The sequence below is a fragment of the Lathamus discolor genome, chromosome 3, assembly GCF_037157495.1.
Source record: "Lathamus discolor isolate bLatDis1 chromosome 3, bLatDis1.hap1, whole genome shotgun sequence".
Classification (NCBI taxonomy): domain Eukaryota; kingdom Metazoa; phylum Chordata; class Aves; order Psittaciformes; family Psittacidae; genus Lathamus; species Lathamus discolor.
Window position 1 is genome coordinate 85382553 of NC_088886.1, and position 17440 is coordinate 85399992.

Consider the following 17440-nt stretch of genomic DNA (forward strand, 5'->3'; position numbering starts at 1 on the left):
CCCTTAATGATAAAGGGGAATAGTGAGTATCACTATCTATAGATAGCGTCTATAGACCTATATATAGATAGGTCTAGTGATCAATGAGTCATGTATTGTTAGCAAAGCAATTTGTTACAATTTGTTGTGCATTTGCATTTTTAAACTCCTCCCTTACTTTGAGGGAAATAAGTTATTTCCTAGAGCTAAAATTTAAGATTGCTTTCTTTCCGCGGTGTAAAATATCACCTTTTACTCAAGAGTTTTTCTTTCAGGAATAGGCAGAGTCTACAATACTGAATTTAGTGGCAGAATAGAAAGGTGATTGTTAGCTACTTGCTGTAATGACATAATAGAGATGATACTGAGTGAACACCAGGTTCTATCCTCTAAGTAGTGTTCACCAAAGCCATTTATTATGTGTGTGTTTTAAATCCCATTCTTGTCACTAGAATTATTACTAGCAATTTTAACGGTTGCTGAGACCAAAATCCTTGTTTGCTAGTAGTCTAAATCTAAGCAACCTCACTGCTCTTACAGAGGTATATCTGTGGCCATGATACAAAGCTTGTGAAATTAGTCAGTTGATATAAAAGGTGGAAAGAACCCAGAAATAAAATACATGCTTGCAGAAGCGTTAACTAATAACTTCAGCACGCTTGCAAGATGAACACGGATATAGTGTTTAAAGAAAATTTAGCAGCTATTAATATTTGAAGCAGCATTTGTACTGAACAAATCTTTTTCAGATTAAAATTGGAAAATTGAAGACATACTGTATGCCACAGATTATGGAAAATCTAAGATTAGTCCAGTCTATTCTACAAAAACTTGAACTGCTGATAATTTATTATAATGCAGTGTTTTTATCCTTCAGTGTCAATTTTGGTTTGAAGATGTGAGTGCAACAGTCATTAGAGTTGGCAAGTATTCTGCAGAGTGTGAAACAAGAGAAGCAATAGAGACTCTCTACAAGCAATTCAATAAGTTTATTGAGCCTGCAGTGCCTCAACAGGAAGAAAAAATTCAGCAGATTACAGACCTTGCTAAGCGATTATATGGTGAGGAGCTGTCTGGTAATGTAATGCAGGGAAAAAAAATGCAGTAACTTAGGACAGGAGTAAGCAGTTTCCTAGATTTGTTCATTTGAAAACAAGATCTTATGAAATTTTAAAAATAAACTGTTGATTTGAAGTATTGACTGGAAAAGATGAAGGATTTCAGAACAAATATTTAAAAATTAAAAATTACGAAAGTACTCAGCAGTCTGGTAGTTACTTGGTTTTGTGTATACAACCTGAGTTCACGTTGAAATCAAATGTGACTGTCCTTGTAATATCTATGAGTTTGGAATTAAGACTTCATGGCTTATGCTATCTCATAACAGGCAAGCCTTTGAAGCCAAAATATATTACAGTGATATATACCTTAGCGCTGAGTGAATTTTTTACATTAGCGCTATGAATAGCTAGTGGTATTGGACATAATTCTTAAGCATTTTATTGGCAAAAAATGTAGGTTGTAACAAATACTCTATTTTCAGTTGTATTTATTTGAAACATTATTGACCAAAGAATGAAGGTCAACAAACTTCAGGTTTTGCTTTGTTGTTTAAACTTGTAATGTTTACATACTTGTTGAAGTTATTTTGTCCAAAGGTAAGGTGACCATCCAAGCAAGGATATACTGTGTATCAACAGAGTCAGACTGTGATTTTGAATTCCTCTAATTTAGAAACTATTTAGAGAACACAGATCACTTTTTTCCCCCTCTTCCTTCCTACTCCTCCTCTTCCTTTTTTTTTTTTTTAATTTATTTTTTAAACTTCTTGATATTTTAAGCATTCCTACATTCTGTAGGAAAGAAGCTGACAGAACAGATTCTTGACACCAGTTGATTGGAAACACTGGAACAAAGGAGACACTTCCTATTTTTTAAGTCATTACATGGGAAAAAGCTTCTCCCCCCTGCCTTTTTTTTGGCATTTCTTATAACAGGGATCTAAGTGCCTCCTAGCTGTATAATAAGACAACTAGTTTAGGAGACACATTACAAGTTCAGTATCTTTTAAAGCAGTATCACTAACCAGACAGAAGTAATTTTGTTCAAGGAGAAGCCTAGCAGAAGACCTGTAATGACTATGAGGGCCCACTTCAGACATGCTAGTAAGAGGTAGGGTTGCAGATCACAGAACTCCTCCAGAAAAACAAAACAATGAAAAATGTAATTATTAGAGTATATTTGGGTTGCAAAGTAAATTGTTACACAACTGTTTGAGACGTTCTGTTCTACTTTCATGTTTTTTTACCTTTGTAGGTATTGAAGAAGGAAAGAAGTATGTTGAAAAAGCCATGTTAAAGTACAAAGAAATCATTAATTCTATTGATGAGTTGTGTAGGTCTTTGAGGGAACTTAAGGAGATTAAGGTATATATCTCTTTAATCTGGAGAATGTATTGCATCTGCATCAACTTTATCAGGCTTATTGTCTGAATCTGAAGTTAAAAGAATGTGGTATGAAGCATTTCTTAATTGTTCACTTTTCCATTACTTTATGTAGTGATCATAATGAACTGATGAAATCCTATTTGGTTTTGCTCTAAATATTCATCCTAGGATTCTTTTTCTTGACTTCTTTCAGAACTGTTACTGCTTTCAACCACCCTTTAGGGGAAAATGTCGCAATTTCTTTGAGAATCTAGGCAAATATTTTTTCTCATGTTTCTTCTTCCTTTGGTTCTCTAATATAAGTAACTGCTATATCTATAAAATGCCAAACAATGTAGCTTCTTGGCTCCTTGTTTGAAAAATCATCCCCCAAAAGAAGTTGTGCTAAAAATAAAGTAATTTAAATTATGTAAGCATCACTCACAACATAAAAATTAAGGAGAACACCAACACATTTAGATTTATATAATCTGATAAGCTTCTTTGAGTGTAATTAATAATATATCAACTGAGGATGAACTATGGAAGACAGCTGAGCAGGCTGGATTTCTATACTAAAAACTGTCTATTCCAGCCCCACTCTGAAAGTAATAAATGAAATACATCCCACATGCAGCAACAGATGATGGGTTAATTCTTCCGTGAAGTTGGAAGTGTTAAGATGCTTAAATGTCCTGCTCTTGTTGATGTTGAATGTTGTTTCACTTTTCTTTGATGGAATTATACTATAAAATCTGAACACTCAAATTACTCATTAACACACTTAAAACCAGTATGAGATGTCAAAATCAGAACTGAGTTGCAAAAGTATTTAGCTGAACGGAAAGTTTTGCCTTGCACTGCGACCATAAAAAAAACTTCAATATCAATGACAATTAGGTGGGTTTGTTTGTTTTTTTTTTTTCCAAATTCTTCTTCCAATGCATGCTTTACTTAAATGCTATTACAGCATTTAAATAGCCCCAGGTTTTGTCAGGCTTGAATCTTTGATAGTTTTGTGATCTCAAAATAATATAAATCTTTTCAAGAGAAGTGGAATTTCAAAATAATTGTAATATTTGACTAATTTTGCTAATTGTAACGTTATCTTTCTTTAACAGAGTTGTTTGCAGAACACTTTTTTCACGCAGAACCATTCATAAAATATTTCCTGATTACTTTAACCTTCAATTCAAATAATTCTTTCTAAAAATCAGTCAAAAGGAACATTACATGTTAAAAAAATTCTGCAATTTAGAGTTCAACATCTTTTTTAAAATGAAAGTTATTTTTTATAATGCATAGTATTCTGAGATTTTAAACTGATATTCTTATTGAACATTTCCAGAATATCTCAATATTTGATATCTGTATCTTACAAAAAATAAATCATTCAGCAAATAATGTACACAAGTGCCATGATTATGGAACGCATTACTATGAGTTCAGTTTTACATCCTGTCATTTTTAAAGCATAACAAATTAAGGGGAAATGTATTGTGCAGTCTTTCCTGATTTTACATGTCTGTAGGAGAACATCTCTTTGATTTTTCAAGTGCAATATTGAAGAATACTTTTTCTTCATCAAAAAGAATTATATTGATCAGATCACACAGATTTTTTTTTTCACTTGTTTAATCATAGAATGGAAAATTAATAATGCAGCACTTTCTTATGAAAGCTTATTTAGGCCAGTAACTTTTGGCTGGACAACTAAAGGTGCGAAATACACAAAACTAACTATGAAACTTTTGGTTTTCCTTTCGTTCCACTGTGATGTTCTTTGAAATCTGTAAATTTTTTCTATGACAGTTTTAAAGGATTCATGAAGTCTTGATAACATACAATATGGTTGTCCAGATTCCCATTACGTCAGGACTTTGTAACCAGTTGCGCAGTCTTTGAGGCTTCAGCTAGAAATAAGTATTAGCCAAAAACAATTGTAAAGCAGCTGATCTAAAGTACCGTTAATTATATTCAGAGTGGTTATGGACTGCCTAGATGGGAAGCTGAAGTAGGGAGGGAAAGGAGAACAAATGCAAATTCTGCCTGGTTATGTTTTATGCTACGGGCACATTCTCCTTTTAACATTCTAGAGACTAACAAATGTTCATTTCCTCCTTACTGCAGTTTTACTGAAATACTGACTTTTTTTTCTGGATTTGTTGTTTATCCTCTTTTTCTTTTTTTCTTTTTTCTTTTTTCCCCATTAGTGTCACTTTGTTAATCTTTTATTTTCCCTTGCTTATGGTGGGTACAAATTGATTAATATTCCTGAGATTCTCGACCAATCAGTGAAATCTTTGGTGTTCTCCTATGTTTTCCCTGATTAAGAAAAGATCCCCTCAGCTCTGAAAAATATTGCCTTTGCTTTTCCAAGGATGAGTGAGTTGGGTTTTGCTGTATACTTTTGCCATAAGCAATTTACACCTGAGACAATGCCAGACTTTAGATAAGATTTTGTTGATTTTTTTTTTTCTTCTACTCTGGTGTACAGTACATAAGACAGTGTATAGCTAACAATTGGTACTTTCCATTGTGCATAAGCTTACTTAATTTTCTTTTCACATTGCAGAAAGATGAATTTTCTGAGGAGTTGGTTACTTTTCAAGAAGAAGAAAAGAATCGTCAAGAAGTATGTGAGGCTGTTATTAAAAAAAAAGCAGAGGAACAAAAGCAGCAAGTTAGTATTTTTATAAAAAATGAAATTAATTTATGCTAGTGGATTTTTTTTTTTTTTTGTTTTTTTTGGGGGGGCTGAGTTTGTTTTTTGTTTTTTGGTGTTTGTTTTTTTTTTACTCTATTTCTTAAAAGGCTTTCTGTACTGATGGGAAGTTTCTTGGTTTTTCGCCTTCAAGCATCCCTGAAAATGGGTGTTATCTTGGTCCATCCAATCCATATATGTATTTTACCAATTTTCTGTTGGTCTTATTGCCACAATACTATTAATGGAGATGTCCTCTTTTTAACTATTTGTCTTTCTTCAAAAGAGGACAAATTCTGCTCTCTCCATTATGAGACAACGTAAGGGAATATAGGAAGTAATGGAGACTGCTGTTAGTTTTTCCCAAAGCCCTTGTACTCTTATAGCCCCTAGAGAAAAGCTATAAAAGTGTTTGATTTATAAGTAATATGCTATGAGAGAAGCTCAGAACTTGAACTAAGTAACAGTGGAAATTATGATTCTTTGTTGAATCATTAAGATCTTCATCAGGAAAATAAAGTGGGGTTTTTTTAAACATTTTTCTTTCAGCTGTTATCAGGTAATTTGCTTACAAATTCAGAAAGCATTACTGAGAAGAGAAAAAATACCCTATCTCCTCCTACCAACACTAAACAGGTATCTGCTGTTCATGTTGATTTTTTTTTTTTTTTAATTTTTTATTTTAAATCAAATTGATGGACATTGTTGTGTACAGTCAAGAGAATTTTACTCCTTAATTCATTGCTTCTCAGAAGTGATGATATTCTTCTAGATTGGTGGGCTTTGGTTGTCTTTTCATCTACATTATTACAAAAATCCAATGCAGAACAAGCAGAGGGTTGTTTCAGTTTTATGGCAGTGTGAACAACAGGAAAGCAGTCATTGCAAAAAGATGGTGGAACACAACCACAGCTATCAGTTCAGTATGGCATCATGTCATAGATAACTGTGGGTTGGAAGTAGATGAACTTAAGGTCCTCCCCAGTCCTAACCATTGTATGATTGTAATATGCTGTACTGTTGGTAAGACTATACATCAAATAAATAACAGAACTTAGCAAGAAATAGTCATCTTTGCTCTCATCTCGAAACACTTCAAGTTACATTTCCATTGCCAAAATTCCAAACAACAAAGATCATAAAGAAGTTCCAAAGTATGGGTTGTGTGTTGAGGATGATGCACAAAAGAAAATTAGATATTGGAAGACTGGATATGCAGTTAGAATTACAAAAACCCTAGCAGACAAACATGGTTTATTCATGGGTATACAGTAAATGAATGTGAAAGGTTCCAAACTGCCAATGAATAATTATCTTAGAAATGCAGGTAATATAAACCCAGACCTATGTTATATGACATTAATTCCATTAGTTTAAAGAACGTTTTGAAGCCTCAGTATCCAGGATGTAAATGTAAACACTATGTGAAATATTCTGATAGATTTCAGTGGGTGGTAATATATTTAAGTTTTTAGAAAAGTAGGATACATCTGTAACTGATCTAGAGCTCTAAAATTTCCATTTTGCCAGCTGATAACATAAATCAACAATACAAGACATTGAATTGTGATGTTTTGTAGAGACTCGACTATTAATATTCCCTTCAGTTCAATAAAGAGCATTCTATAATCTGCTGATGAGCCAAAATTAAACCTAATTGAATTTCATACCTCTATTACAATTCAATGGGAGTTTCACCATTGACTAGGAGCCCAGATTTCACTCAAAATTTTGTGACTGTTCCGAAGAGCCACCCTCAAAAGAATTTCCTCACCCAGCAGATGTCCATAGCCCTGTTTTCTATTTTACTAGGTCACAGTTTTGTCAGTTCTCATCAGGCTGTGCCTCAGCTGCCAAGGGGAGAAGTCAAGGGCATGCGAAACAGCAAATATCAGATGTGAAGTATGGCAACTATGACTCCTCCACCCTTTTCATCACTCCATACTTCACTTGCAGAAGTAGCAGGTTCACCTCACTAGAGCTTTTCTGTCTTCCATTTCCATCCTTTACAAGGAAAGACCTGGCCCATATTCAACTCCTTGTCTAATAGGCCACCAATCTCTAATTTTGCCTATGCTTCTGCAAGCTAATTTTGCAGCATTAATTTGCTTCAGAAAAAAGTATCACCTGAAACTGGACTGAACCTTCTCATGACACAATTATCCTCATGCTATTTGGATCACAGGTGGCACATGATGGCTGAAGGTCCTCATGCTGCTAAAGCCTGTCTGACAGTTTGCTCACTCACTACCCACCCGTCATTACTTTCCTTGGTATTTTCCTCGGTATCTTCCTCAGGGTAATTTTCCAGCAATTTCTGAAATAACTTTGTTCAGTTCTGTGGCCTCATTAGACAGCATATCCCTGCATTAAGATACCAGATTAGTCATTGGAAGATTCCTACACTGTTGTGGCTTTCCTGTAATTATCCAAATGTATGCCACTGTGTGTACATGTGTGTAGACTCCTTAATAGACAGAATGAAGCTGGATCATTGATTTCATTCAGACAGTAGACATTGGCCATTCAGAACCTATGTTTTTTTAAATAGGCCTGCTCAGAATTTAATATTATAAAGAATATTTCAATTTCTTAATGTTTAATCAGATTTGGTTTATTCTATTTGTTACTGTAAGTCCGACCCAAACAGCCAGATTTTGCTACTGAGATGCCTATTAAAGCTTTATTTAATAAAGGCTTGCAAATCTGGATAGGCTTAAATCTGAGAGAGTTTTTTAGAATAGTGCTGAGAAGGTTAAAAGAGCTTGGTGACAATCAAATTTGCAAACCGTAGAAAAATATATTGTATGTGTTGGAATTAATAGCTAAAAATAACAATTTCTTAGGAATAGTTTAAATTGGAACACCAATTAAGAAATTGAATATGTGCAGAAGGAAGAAGTAACTCGGTCTTTGTTGTTTTCTGAGTAATTGGAAAGGGGAAAAATTGACATATTGCACCAAATTTGAAAGTCAATTATAATTTTTCATGTTGATGTCCATGATATGTTCATATTGAAAGATACTTTGGAGGTCAGAATTCACCAGGGGATGCTTGTGGAAAACACGTTTAATACTCAAACTTCACCTTACAAATAAATTGAATTCTTTTTTAAAATAGGCACAATAAAGTCTCAAGTCTCTTCTAGTCATTCATTCATGGATCTGGCATGAATCACATGGCTTTGAAATAGCAAATGTATTAACTTGGAAAAATATCTGTATTAAACCATTCTATAGGACCAGGGCACTACTTTTTATTTTTATTTTTGTTAATTTTGTGCACTGATTATTAGGGTATAATTAAGGCAATAAAGCAAAAAGAAAGGTGAAACACATGTGCCACTGCACTTTCATGATGGATACTGCCAAGGAGACCTGGTTTGGAAAGCAGTAATATCCAGTGTATCACCCAACTGATTTGAGTAAACAGTTTATAGGTGATAGAAACATTGTTTAGCAGATTACATATTTTTTTATAGAATTTAATAATGAGAGAATAGCATAAGAAAACATTACAAACACCTTTGCTGAAAGCTCTGGCATAGATAAAATTGACCTAAATATATGAGTACATATTTATATAAAAATCAAGAGGCAGAGAAGTAATTAATATATCAGATAATGTCTTTGATGCTTTACAGTTAAAAAACGAATGTACTCGTGCCACATCCAGTTCTTTTTGAAACATGGTGAGAGGAATTTTTTTCTATTTTGGATCCAAGATAATATAAAAATAATTTTAGCATTGTTTTCTGTTAATCTTTGGACAATAGTTTGAAACAGCTGACCGAAAATGAGGGAAATGTAAAATGCTTGAAAGATATTGGTTTAATTCTGTATGTCTTGAACATGACTGGCAACTCTCTTTCTCAAACAATCAAACTCCAGTATCTTGACTGTTAATATATTCTTATTACTACATAATGGTTTCTTATTTACATGTAATTAGGCCATCTCCCTCTCCACCTTCCCCTTGCAAATGCTCTTATAAACAGCACCTACAGGTAAGCCATAGGTTGTCCTTTGTAGAAAGAGGGACTTTCTCTTTTATTGATACTGTTGTAATCAATGCTTATATATAACTATAGTATCTGCTAAAATTATCTGAACAGTTTGAATTCCGGTTAGCAAAATTTTCTGATGAATTGTAATTTTCCACATATTTCCTCCTGCTTCTCAGAATGCTTTAAGCTTAATTAGAAGAGATATTTCAAATATTTTACTAGCTGCTTCATGAAAAGGGGATGCATAGAATAATAACTCATTCTCTGTTTTTCTTTTCCTTCTTGCTTTTCCCTACTTTCCCATTCTAATTTAAGGACAGGAATAAATTGGCTGATATTCTAATTATCTGTCCAGCTGGCGAGGATCTTGTTTCACAGAATACAGAGCTGTCATCTTCAGCCAAAGAGGATAGTTTACAGACTGAATTCCTGGCAGAAGAAATACCCTCCGGAGATGAATATGAGTGTATATCACCTGATGATATGTCTTTGCCACCACTTTCTGAGACACCAGAATCCAACCTCTTACATTCTGAAACAGAGCTAGAAGAGCAGTGCTGTTGTAGTTCTCCTAATTTGCATGTCAATTCCTATAGCTTGCAAATGCAGAAAACTGCTAGTATTAAAAAAGTAATGGAAGCCTCTGATATCTTAACAAATTCTGCTTATGCTGATGCTACAGATAATAAAATAGAAAGCCCATCAGATCACTTAGAGAAGCTTTCTACCTCTTCAACAGATTCTGGCCTAAAAGACAGAGCAGTATCTCCTTTGACTTGTAGCTTACAAAGAATATCTGAAGCCAGCATTGCTTCCTGCACTATAAATGCCAAACCGGTATACAGCATGATGAGTGAAGTGTGCAAAACACATTTGCAACACCTTGAGATTCATAAAAGCATGGCAGAAACACAAGAACAATTGCATGACTTAAATAACTGTACTAAAACCCAGGACAGGCTGCATGCTTTGCCTGATGCATTCTCAGGTTTCGTGTTTCAATCAGACACCACAAGAAGCTGTCAGAGGCAGATGGTCACCCGAGAAGAGATTAAAAGTTTATCAGAAAAGAACAGCATGGCCAGCCTAACTGGACAGGCGCCTAACTTCTCCCAGCTTCTGTCTAACAAAACCGTCATGGAAGGTTCTCCGGTAACTTTGGAAGTAGAAGTAACGGGATTCCCGGAGCCTACACTGACATGGTGGGTAGCTTATAATAACAAGTAGTAAACATACCTATTAGCAAGACACCATGAACCACTTATACTGAAATTAATTATTATATAGACTAGAAGAAATGGCTTGTGTACCTTCTACTCCACACTTTTGCATGATTCCCACCTTCAAAATTGCCTTTGACAATTAACCTACTTGAAATAACCTCTCTCTACTTCACTTTATGAATAATGACAGCATCAAACTACTGCAAGCATTCCCAATGTTCTTTTCAATCAAATACATCATACAGTTTTTATATTCTGGAATATGACATTCCACTTGTTCTATAGTTTCTTAAAATAAATGCACACTCCAGATTTACCATAAATAAATTCACCTGCATTTTACTCATGATATATGATGTTTGGCATGATGTATGGATGGACACGTACACATGCATGTATGCTGTATATAGCTACTACATATACAAACAGGTATACATTTACACATATGTGAGACTCAGTTGTTAAAAACTGGAGAGAGATGACAGGTTAAAAAACCTAACCAAATCTAAATGTCTACAATGAGAACCAGTTTTATATTATATATTTGTGTGCACACCCTATCTCTGAATTGCTGTATGTCTAACTACGATACTTTATACTGCATTTGTGAGAAATACAGATGATGTAATATAAACATATTTTAAGATTACTTTTCAGAAATTCCCTGCCAAATGAATAGGGACTGAAAGAGGGGCAGCTTCCTTCAGTTTTAATCAGAAGAAATAATTAAATTAGCTAAAAATATATATATACAGTGTTGATATATGGTCTTTTAAAAATGATATTAAACAAAAGCATTTTGCAAATTAGAAATTTATGAAAACAGAAAAAAAGTGTGTGTTTTAATTAAAAATTCACCAATACCGTCTATTTTGTCCTGATGTGGATGTTTTATTGAACATACATGTAGAAAAGTACTCTGTGTTAGGTTAAATGTAGCTTATCACAGAATCACAGAATCACAGAATCCCAATCATGAGGCAAGAAGAGATAGAATTTTCTCTTACTCCCATTGTATAAATCAGGAATAAATGCCAATGCATGGTGACAGATCCTCAAGTGTTAGAATATGACACTGGTTCTATGGAATAATTTCTAATGAGTTGGTCTATTCTGTTTGATGATGTGAACAAAGTAAATGTTAAGTAGCCTGGGGTGGAGGAACAGGTCGTTGGCTGTTCTTTATACTGAAGACACATGTTCAGAAGGTTGTACATGCTTATGCATCTTAAGAGCCTATTCATGAGCTGAATGTGGATGATTCAACACGTTACTAGCAAAAATATTTCAGCACTGAACTGAAGGCCCAAGCCTTCATGCTACTTTCTCCAGTACTGCAGTGAGATAATTATGACTTGTCCATTTATAACTATTTTCAGAACCACATTTTCTAGTAACAACAGCGTATAATCCAGCAATTTGAATTTTTTAAATATTTATCCATATTTACATATGATTTCAAAACTGAGGAATGAGAGCACAACAGTGAGCTCTGTCCTTTGCTGTCAAGTGTAAAGAGGTTTTCTGAATTTGAGTTCTACTTGGAATCCAGCAATAAAAATCTGACTTGAAAACTGACTCTCTGCTTCAGGTACAAGAAGGGCCAGAAACTGACTGCAGATGAACACTTAAAGCTTTTGCAAAAGGAGACAAAGCATACTTTGTTCATTCAGAAGGTGTGTGATAAAGACGCTGGCCTTTATGTTGTTCGGGCTAAAAATTTGAACGGCACTATCTCTTCAAGTGCCATTCTCCACGTGAAAGGTAAAAGGCCACCTATTATAAGAATAAACTGGATAATGCTGTGTGTCATCTATATTAGCATATCACTAATGTACTGGCTATTCACAAAATAAGTACAGTATTGACTGCACTGGACTTAATTCTCACATGTTAAGACAGCAATAAATTTATATTCTTACACTGCATCTTTCACAATCTGTATCAAACCACTTTTATGTCACACTCAATATGTTGTCTGTTTCTTTAATACCGGTATTATGTGCTCATTTTCCTTTTTCATAGTGATGTTGAGATAAAAATTTTTTCTAGAATCTGAGGCAGAACTTTGCTTTCTAAAAATGTAGACATTACAAAGTGCTGAAAACAGTTTTAATGGTTATAGCTATTAAATGCCAAGATACACCTAGATAAAGTGCTCAAATAAAATCATATTTTATGGTATGCTTTTTTTTCAAGGCAGCGTGGAAGGTGTTGAAATGTTTTTTAAACATCAAATGTGTTATTTATTTCCAGCTACATTTCTCTCATATACTGTAAAAAAAAAAAAAAAAAATCTGTAGGATAATGCTTCTTAGTACTAATATCTTACCATTCACTGTTGCACTGATGTAGATCAGATTTAAATCTGTCTCAGCCCAGCATTTACTCCATAAATGAAAGTTTCAGTAGTTCCAGTGGAGTTGTGATTTTCTGCACAGATTTGACCCAGAATTGTCAGGATTTACGTAAATGCATCACCAGGCAACTAGCAGACAGTAGATCAAAACCCCCTAATGCTTACAAAATGAGATGTTCTAACATACTAATCTGCTTAAGTAGATGCTTGTGATACTTTCTCTGCCTTCTTATAAAATTAAATATGTAACTATTTCTAATAATCCACTATTTTATGAGACAAGAAACATAATAGTTTATGAAGTGACCATTTTTGCATGTTTAAAGTTTTTAACGCGTTGATTTCAAAAAGAATAAACAAATTTGGGAAACACTCAAAAGTGTATTCACACACAGAGAATTATTATATTTTTTATTTCAATCAAATGGAATTCTACGACTTCAAGAGCAGTAAATCCAAACCAAGTGAACTTTGTTGACCTGAATGCTGCATTTCATTCTTGATAAGGACAACCACAAGTGTTATTTTTTTATATAAGTAGTAATTTGTTAAGATATTTGATAATGCTGTAACTGTGCCACTGGAAGATTTCTAATATAAATCCTCAAATGTAACTTCATTCTTTAGCTCCAGTACTTGTAGAGGTACAGTAAAAACAACTGATAAACAGCTACATAATTTTTCCTGCATCTTTGATTTGCAGGTTTCATATTACAACTGTGTTAGCATGGAAAATTTATAGAGAAGTAATGTTTACTTTGTCTTGTAGAATTTACCAAGATAAAGTAAGCCTTTTACTGTGTGGCATGCTATGAGCAGAATATGTATATTATAAATTGCCAAGGGTCAGTGAGATTGGAGACTGACATTTAGATATTTGGCCCGGTGACTGTAACTTTATTAAAATTCCTGTTACTTTGAAACAGGAGAAGTTCTGAAGGGAATATAACCTCACAGCAATACGAGAGGGAGCAGGAGAGGAGGTGGGGAGCAGATGGGGGAACAAACTAACTTCCAACTAAAGTTGGTATTACCCTTAAAGAACAACTTTCCAAGTGTAGTCATGTCCCCAAAATGTTGATTCATAAGAATTTTCTTGGGTATAATATCACAATAAAGCTTATTTTAATAACTGATACAATTTTGAATGTTTCAATTTTCACAAAAGTAATACCCAGTTTAGTGGTTTTGTGCCCTTTTGTCTTTATGAATTGTTATTATAAACATAAAGCAAAGAAATTGCATAAGTAGTACATTAAGCAATACTGTGGTAAGAAAAAATCAAAATGCCTCTCCTATGTGCTGTAAGGTTTTGCTTGCTGCAGAGCTGCCAGTGCTTGGTAAATTTATCCTGCTCATAACACTCATTTTCTATTTGAAAATGAGTCTTCTAGGTGATGGCTGCCCTTCAGTCCTCTGTTTTTTACAGGAAGTTGCCACCATTCAAAAATTAAAACTAATGATGGACATTTTTTGACATGTTCTAAGTAACTTTATGTAATATTTGGGTCACTTTTTCAGGCATTTTTGCCTTAAGTATTGAGGCTAAGTATATACACATGGAAAAAGCAGGAGTGGAATCAGATGTTCTCTTTCATCTTCTGACTTTTTTCTGCCAGAATCAGCACTTTAATTTAAGCATAAGGCTTGTGACAGAGTCATTGTAGCTCTACTAATGCTGGGCTCAGAACTACGTCTCTGTTCTAACCTGTGGATCCTTCATTTTGAAAACTATGGAAAGTTCAGTGCTAGAATCATTGTTCTGTTTTTGGGGGGATTTGGGGTTTGTTGTTGTGGGTTTTTTTTTTTTTGTTTTTCTTTTTTTTTTTTTTTGTGGCCAGTGTGAGAGTTCAGAGATATGCATTTGAATTTTTTAGTTGGAGGAGAGCCATTTACTGAGCAAAACAACACTGCAAGGTGGGTCTTTGTCCTTCAGAAAGCAAGGCTAGATCTAGGATTTCAGCCCTGCTTGGAAAAATTTGTACCAAACTCATTTGTAGTTCTATCAAAGCAGGAGAAAAAGATGTGAACTTTTCATCATCTCATAGAGCCGGAATTGGGGTATCTTGAGTCTAGACTGGTAGCTGGATCTGATTGTTTGCTGGTGCACACCAGAAAGACTGCTCACTATTTATGATGATCAGCTATATGAGTTAGAAAAGGCAACAGACACAGAACTACTGGACAAGAGGACACAGATTATGGGAACAGATTCTTTCCCCTCCCTTGTAACACTTCCTAATGTACATGCAGGCTTCTAGGGAAAATAGGGATCAGGGATGCAGACCTTCTCCCTCATACACATTTGCATTAATTATGCTTGTTAACTGCATTTAAAAGGCTTTAGAACAAGTAGGAGAGACCCCAGTTACTTGCTTTACTTGGGATTTGACAGCCAGAATACAAGGCTAGTTAACCAAATTGTGTGAGAGTAACTGACACAGCTTTGAATCCAAGTGGGATTTACTCTCTTAATATTATTTAGAAGCTAGCCAGTGATCTAGTCTTTTATTGGCATTTGGCTTACATACCCATTTCCAAAGATAACAAGGAGGACCGTCATCTTTCCCGAGGAGGGGAGTAGTCAAAGAGAAGCCTTGAAAAGGGAGTAAATTTTATTCCAACATTTACAGATCTGTGCTGTGTATGCCTATGAACGTGCGTATTTTGCCTTTAGTAAATTTTTGAGTACATATGCTGCAGGTCTCTAATCCAGTATACTTCTGATTTGCTCCCTTGGCAAAACACATTTAAAATCCATACCATGCTGGGTTTTTTCTTCTGAATTATGGTTTAAATAGTTCATTAAATGGCACTTGTTTCTAAAATTTGCATTTTCCTTATCTATTTTTCTCTTTTTTCATCATATTTTGAAAGTGTTATTGGTAGTTCATGTAGTGAGCAAGACATAAAAGTAGCTTCTCCTCATGGAGTTTTTCAAAGCATAGCTATTTGAGACTTGATTTGGGATTATATGTTCCAGGAAGGCTTTCCAGATAAGTAAAATATATTGATGCAATGACCCTGTAACTGTTCACTGCTGTGATGTGGTGTGGAAACATCATGCGCGCTCTATTTTATTGGCTGGATAAGAATATTTTTAAGCTACTTATATCTAGAAAAATGCTGAAGCAAATCTGCTCTCTACCCATGAAAGTACAAAAGCAGCATGTTAGTGAAATGCCAAAATTGGTGAGTTTAACACTACTTTTCCAGCTTGAACTGTAAATGCCTGTTGTAACTGACAAATCAGGTAGTCCGCGTTTCAACAGAGGCTCACAGAAAAAAGATGTCAGGGGTGATCTTGTCTCCAGCTATGCCAAGACAAAACAGAACAATTGCACTGGGGAAGGGTGTATTTATGTAGAGTTCTTTGTACACTGTGATTAAAATTATGTGGGTCTAAAGCTTATATGGAGGATTCTAATAGATTACCCGCCACCCAGGTAAGCCAGCTGTCTGCTTATGATCTGCTCCTGTGTCAATGCATCCGCTTCCATTTTTACTTAAACATGCTATCTCTGACAAACAAGCTTTCTGCTACTGGATTAAATTCTGGAATTAAGTTTATATAAAAAATGTTAACCAAGATCTTTGAAGTTTGATTTCTAAGAAGAAACTGAGATGCAAATGAATCCAACTTTAAAACCTAAGTACACTTATTTTCAGGAGTACACACTAGTATGGCATTCATGCTATTGTTGTATAGCAAGCGCTGTGAAATAATAAAAGGTCAAAACAAATGCTTGTCATTTCTGAGAATGTTTGCAGTTTTTGCATAGTCAAATATTACTATTATTAAATGCAAAAAGGTATAAGGCCAGAAACTGCCTTAAGATACCTACAGATCTTAATAAATCATCAGAATTTGAACATTTCTGTGAATTTTAGGCTAACAAAACTTGATTTTATGAATATAGTATTACATCTACTTTAAATCAGGAATAGTTTAAAATGCACAGTTTTAATGGGCATGTGGGTACTAGCCACATTTTTAATTGCTACAAGAAAGACTTATAAAGGAGAGAGAGTTAAGAGATATCAGATACACAGCAGGATACTGAAAGTCTTCCGGTTTTGATGTTTGCTTTATAAACAAAGGTGTAATCAGTGTTGATTACTGCTGTGTTGGCAGTCTGGATTTAAATACTGTTTATTTAAGGACTCTGATGCATGTCCAAAAAATGTTGATGGAAAATTCCTGCTGGTTTCTGTTCAGATAATGAAAAAAAAAAAAAAAAAAAAAGTGACTGAATGACAGTGATGTCTCATGATACTCTAATGTTTCTCTGAAAGAAAACCAAACTCTTTCAGTTTCAGACTGAATTTCAGTGTAATGCTCACCCTTCCCCTCTCCCTACGTTTTCTTTTATAGTTCTTGTTACACATGCAACACTTCCTTCTTTTAATTGTGCTGTGGTGTCGGTGGTTGGTATTGTTCTGTTTCTACAACTTTCTTGTTTTATAATGCTGGGCTTCCCCCATGGTCACAGTTTTGAGCCTATAGTTACTTCAAGATGCCAAAATATTTACATGTTCCCAATTGCTCTCTTAAAAAGCAGATATAAATCTCATTCTGTCTAGCCTTACAGCAAAACTATATACTTAAGCTAATTACTAACCTCGTTTCCTCCTTCCCCATATGCAGGCACCCATTGAGAAAGTAAGTGGCAACTGAGATTGTCTGACAAGATGTAGGGTTGTGTGAAGGCGTATTTACAGAGTGTGCATGTCTAGAGGGT

General features: G+C 34.5%; 1 protein-coding gene across 10 annotated transcripts in view; it reads left to right on the plus strand.

The window, feature by feature from the left end:
- Positions 1-17440, plus strand: part of CCDC141 (coiled-coil domain containing 141) — a 94834-nt gene that overhangs the window by 72601 nt on the left and 4793 nt on the right. For 5 of the 10 annotated variants that reach the window (XM_065670231.1, XM_065670234.1, XM_065670233.1 and 2 more), the window contains 6 exons: positions 857-1040; positions 2296-2405; positions 4981-5088; positions 5659-5745; positions 9432-10318; positions 11931-12103. In XM_065670231.1, coding sequence (XP_065526303.1) covers positions 857-1040; positions 2296-2405; positions 4981-5088; positions 5659-5745; positions 9432-10318; positions 11931-12103 — 1549 coding nt within the window. Of the gene's footprint in view, positions 1-856; positions 1041-2295; positions 2406-4980; positions 5089-5658; positions 5746-9431; positions 10319-11930; positions 13840-17440 lie in introns of those variants that run through there. The other 5 variants (XM_065670230.1, XM_065670232.1, XM_065670229.1 and 2 more) reach the window with 5 other exon arrangements.